Genomic DNA, 5,631 nt, shown 5'->3' on the forward strand with positions numbered 1-5,631 from the left:
TGTCACTTTTGTTTTTTTGAAATCATAGTTTAGTTTGTAATTTTTGTTGTTTTTTGACATCATGGTTTAATGTGTGTCACTTTGGTTCTTTTTTGACATCATAGTGTGTGTCACCTTTGTTGTTTTTTAAAATCATAGTTTAGTGTGTCTCACTTTGGTTTTTTTTTAACATCACAGTTCAGTGTGTGTCACTTTGGTTCTTTTTTGACATAGTTTAGAATGTCTCACTTTGGTTGTTTTTTGACATCACAGTTTAGTGTACGTCACTTTTGTTGTTTTTTGAAATCGTAGTTTAGTGTGTCATTTTAGTTGTTTTTTGACATCATGGTTCAGTGTGTTTCACTTTTGTTGTTTTTTGACATCACAGTTTAGAATGTGATATCTAAAAACAACTATGATGTTTTTGACATCATAGTTTAGTGTGTGTCACTTTGGTTGTTTTTTGACATCATAGTTTAGAATATCTCATTTTGGTTTGTTTTTTGACATCATAGTTTCGTGTGTGTCACTTTTATTGTTTTTCGACATCATAGTTTAGTGTGTGACACTTTGGTTGTTTTGTGACATCATAGTTTAGAATGTCTCTTTTTGGTTTGTTTTTTGACATCATAGTTTAGTGTGTGTCACTTTCATTGTTTTTTGACATCATAGTTTTTAGTATGTGTCACTTTGGTTGTTGATATCACAGTTTATAATGTGATATCTAAAAACAACTATGATGTTTTTTGACATCATAGTTTAGTATGTGTCACTTTGGTTGTTTTTTTATATCACAGTTTAGAATGTGATATCTAAAAACAACTATGATGTTTTTTGACATCACAGTTTAGCGTGTGTCATTTTGGTTGTTTTTTGAAATCATTGTTTAGTGTGCGTCATTTTTCTTATTTTTTGACATCATAGTTTAGTATGTGTCACTTTGGTTTGTTTTTTGACATCATAGTTTAGTGTGTGTCACTTTCATTGTTTTTTGACATCATAGTTTTTTGTATGTGTCACTTTGGTTGTTTTTTGACATCATAGTTCAGTGTGTGTCATTTTGGTTGCTTTTTGACATGATAGTTTAGAATGTCTCATTTTGGTTTGTTTTTTGACATAATAGTTTATTATGTGTCACTTTCAGGTAGACAGATGTGCTCATCTTCTCTATTTAAATCTAGTCATTACTGAAAGCCAATATGGTATACAGACTTCCTAATTTGCACTCTTTTGGTTGAATGCAGTATTTATTTCCACTTTGGCTTTATGTTGTTTAGTTTTTATTTAAGTACGTTTTTTGTTAATGGAGACTGAGAATCAATTTTATTTTTGTTTTTGGTTGTTTTGTTTATTTAGTTTATCGGTTCCAGTGTTGTGTGTTCTTTTGAAAATAAAGTGTATCTATCTATGGCAGGAAATCGCATGCATTATTACGTCATTTCCATTAAATCAGTGTCAAAAGGTCTTGAAACAATATTATCGTTTATCGCAACAATTTTTCAGACAATTGCTCAGCAAAATTTGTTAGCGTGACAGGCCTWGTCTTTTCAGTAAACCTCCTGCAGCCATTTTTGAAATTTTTTCCTCTATAAAGCTACGRACAAAACAATAATAAACGCTCCACACCCACTCCTCCATGCTCAATAACCAACCTGATGCAASATGTTGCTTATCTGCTTCTACAAGTAAAACAAAACTCACTCAAGCATGTGTTGAAGAGATACAAAAGCAGTGTCAAAATTTCTCACCTTGTAAATATAGCTAAATCATTTTTTGCACCTGGGTTGGTTTGAAAGCCCTCCAATTAAATATTTTACTCCAGCAGAGTTCAAGTCTGTAGTTGCTGTAATTGCCATTCTCACATAGGATTCCTGCCATCTAACCTGCCTAAAACACAGGATAGGCTGTAATTCAGGTCATTCATTTAATGCATAAACATTTTAAATGTCAGATACAGTTAAACATGTAAAAAAAAAAATTATGAACTGTTGTGAATTATTTGGAAATTTGTAGATTTATATCATTCACTCTACCACATATATAAACATGTTTAGGAAAGTTCATGTTAATGTCTAGTATCKATCAGGAAGTGTTTTTATATCGTCGTAAATTCATGCTGCTCGTCGTTTCTCATTTACCGCGTGGAGTTATTCACTCTCACTCTCTGCCTGTTGTTTGCAGCTCTTCTGTTTGGCGGGAAGGTCAAGGTGAATCCTGCACACCCCAACCAGATCGGCAGCATCGATCCACACTGTGGTGTCAGTGAGGTTATCAGAGGTACCTGTCGTTGACATTATTATTGTTTTTTTTAAAGATTCAGTTCTAATAATTAAAAAAAACCCAACAACAAAAAAAACCCTCAATTTTCTTGCAGATGCCTTTGAAAATGCTAGAAACCTTTGTGACCGTTACTACATGAACTCTCCTGAGCTCATTCTGGAGGAATTTAATGGTAATTTATTCAGAAAGAAGTTATGTTCTTTTCCTATTSAACAGTTTCAGCTGAACCAGTTTTCTTGTTTATCCCGTCAGCCAAAGACGAGGGGAAACCCGTCACTGTTGTCTACGTTCCGTCTCATCTGTACCACATGGTGTTTGAGCTTTTTAAGGTGAGCCTTTCTTTGCTCTTGTTCTGGTTTCTCAGTTTCTAAATCACGGTGGGCCGTTGTCGAAGCTTTYTGTCACGCTCGTTGCAGAACGCCATGCGGGCCACCATGGAGTTGTACGGCGACGCCATGGAGTATCCTCCCGTTCATGCACAGGTTGCGCTGGGCTCTGAGGATCTCACTGTCAAGGTAAAATGGAAACTGAACTYCAGTCCGGCTTAATCTTTACAAGCAAAGCTTCAAACYTAGGTTTGTACAGTCGTCGGATTAATCTGTGTGTTCTTGATCAGGTGAGCGACCGTGGAGGTGGCGTGCCTCTGCGTAAGATCGACCGGCTGTTCACCTACACGTACTCCACAGCTCCGCGGCCCAGCATCGACGGCTCCCGAGCCGCTCCTCTGGTCAGTGTGAACGGTGAAAATGCACCTCTTCTTGCTCGAAGCCTTTTTAGAAATTTGATTTGCACCACATTAGGCGAGATAAATTTAAGTTTATATGCAGGAAGTTTACCCCAAACAAAAATAGGTGAAACATTTTGAATTTTATTCAGAATTTTTATTTGAATTTTGGAGGTTAAAGAAAACAGCTCCTTCATTGAGAAATATTGAAAAAAAAAATAATAATTACATCCAAGCTTTTCCACAGGCTGGCTACGGCTACGGCCTGCCCATCTCTCGCCTGTACGCTCGCTACTTTCAGGGAGACCTGAAGCTCTACTCTCTGGAGGGATATGGGACGGACGCAGTGATCTACATACGGGTAACCGAGTTTCGCCGCAAGCATTTAAAGGCTCCTTCGGCTGAACGAGGGGAAGAAAAAAAGAAAATAGCAGAATTTCCTCTCCGTCTTGTTCCAGGCGCTGTCCACGGAGTCGATCGAGAGGCTCCCGGTGTACAACAAGTCGGCCTGGAAGCACTACAAGGCGATGCACGAGGCCGACGACTGGTGCGTCCCCAGCAAGGAGCCCAAAGACCTGACCACGTTTCGCAGTTTCTGAACCCAAAGAGTGAATTTGTTTGCAGCAGTGTATTTAAAAAAAAAAAAAAAGCTTCTTGTTGACGACTGCTGTGGCGATTTGCTCAAAGAAAGAAGAAAAAAAGTATAAYGGGAGGAAAGTTTTGTGCCATATATTTTACCAGATGTGGTGATTAGGACCTGGTTTGCTGTGAAACACGGAGTTAAGCACAACCAGCTYTGGATTCGTTTCCAAGCTCGCATTCCTGTCAACTGAATAATGAAATGGTGTCATATGTACGTTTTTGTTTGTTTTGTTTTGTTTTTTTAAGTATAGCTGCAGCATTCAGAATAAGAGCATCATTTTACTGCAGTTTGGTAGAAGAATTTATTTTCGCTTCAAAACGGCTTCAGTAGTTTCAGTTTGTAGCTGTGGTCATTTGTCTTAAAAAGAACAAATAAGAAGCATTGATGTAAATTAGCTGCTTTTTTGGGTTGTTGGACATTTTTGTTTGATTTTGAGATGTTTTTGTTTGATTTTGAGATATTTTCTCTTGAGGATAGTTAGAAGCTTTAAAGCAAACCTGCACCTTTTTTCTCTTTGTTTTGATGAAAATATTCAACAGGACTCTGTTACAACTGTCTTAAAAATATGTACATTAGACATTTTATTGTAATATTTTGGATTTTCTGTTCCAACCGAGATTCAGCACCTTTCAAATGAGATCGTATGAGGATCCTGTCATCTGTAAGTTAATACGCTGCAGTATAGAGACCTGTTTGTGTTAGCTTTAGTTCACTGTTGATATGTTGCACTAGAAGCACTTATCTGTAAGATTTAGCAGAATATTTTGTATTAAAAGCTCTATACAAACAGAGTAGAGGGAGGGAGATGATGGTTCAGTCCTCAGATATTGGGTTCAGCTGTGCAGCAGCACTCCATGTTGCCGGACTGTTGAGGACATTCAGTGTCTCTGTGTGTTTCTCAGAATATGATATATGCTGCTCTGTTGGGACAAAGGCTTGAATAAATTATTTAAATGACTGTTGTTAAAAGTCTGTTTAGCTGTAAAGTAACACTCACTACAGCAAAAATGAGCAAAAAACTAAATTTAAAATCACATTGTGTCAGTGTTAGCAGCTGAACTGCTAAACTGGTATCTTTGGGATTCTGGAAAAATGTAACTAAAAGCCATATTTTGAACATAAGACGCTGTGTCAGACTAGGGAAGATTGAATATTTGGCAGAGAACTGAACTGGAAAAAGAAGCTAAAACTCTCAAGGGTGGGGGGGATGTAAGAAATTGAAAACACTTTTAAACCTTTGCTTCATAGAAATTATAAAGCTTTAACCCATTTAATAATTAAACCCTGACAATGATTTTTATTTGAATTATCTTGTAAAGGTTGAAACATTTGCGGAAGATTGTGTGAGATTTATTTTTCAAAGATTAACAATTTAATCCACATCACTGGTGTTGGTGCTCTTCATACCATCAAGGTTATAACTATGAACAAGTTTGATATGAATTGTTTTGAGCATATCAAGTATATGAAACCAACTATGGTCTTTATTTTTTAAAGCCCTGTTCTGCTGTATTAAGAATTCTCTTATTTTGAAGAATATCTTAAATTTACGTTACTGCTCATGTTGTCATGGTCATTCCCGCCTTTTCTGAGCAATAATTTTCTCCCTTTACGCCACCTCTATTTTTAGGCACAGTGGCGAAACCTCAAACAGCTACTGCGCAAGTTACTCGAGTCTGTTGCTAGGTAACTAAAGAGCGACTTGACGCCACCCACCATCAGAGGTTGAGCGGCTAAGCCCTTCCTCAGCCTACATCCCCCAGAATTCTGTGCGGTCCTGGATTGGAGTGCACTTTATTGCCCAGCCCTACACCACCCAATGTGATCACATTTTAACCTGTCACTATTCGTTTGAGATTTATAGTTTACATCTCCATGGTAACTCAAAACCATTCGCCACCTGAAGAGGAAACGTGTTGCTTTAACTGTGGATAGCTAACGTTTGCAGTACGCTATTTAGCTGTGACTTAAGCTACAGTGTGAAACGAAGACAATAGAAGCCATG

The 5,631-nt window shown here is 37.3% G+C and overlaps 1 protein-coding gene across 1 annotated transcript in view; it reads left to right on the forward strand.

The window, feature by feature from the left end:
- Positions 1–4,584, forward strand: part of pdk1 (pyruvate dehydrogenase kinase, isozyme 1) — an 11,657-nt gene extending 7,073 nt beyond the window's left edge. The window contains exons 5-11 of the mRNA XM_008399276.2: positions 2,161–2,256; positions 2,354–2,431; positions 2,512–2,588; positions 2,676–2,774; positions 2,876–2,986; positions 3,231–3,344; positions 3,442–4,584. Coding sequence (XP_008397498.1) covers positions 2,161–2,256; positions 2,354–2,431; positions 2,512–2,588; positions 2,676–2,774; positions 2,876–2,986; positions 3,231–3,344; positions 3,442–3,582 — 716 coding nt within the window. The 3' untranslated portion in view covers positions 3,583–4,584. The remainder of the gene's footprint in view (positions 1–2,160; positions 2,257–2,353; positions 2,432–2,511; positions 2,589–2,675; positions 2,775–2,875; positions 2,987–3,230; positions 3,345–3,441) is intronic.
- Positions 4,585–5,631: the final 1,047 nt, after the last annotated feature.

The sequence above is a fragment of the Poecilia reticulata genome, linkage group LG2 (assembly GCF_000633615.1).
Source record: "Poecilia reticulata strain Guanapo linkage group LG2, Guppy_female_1.0+MT, whole genome shotgun sequence".
Taxonomy (NCBI): domain Eukaryota; kingdom Metazoa; phylum Chordata; class Actinopteri; order Cyprinodontiformes; family Poeciliidae; genus Poecilia; species Poecilia reticulata.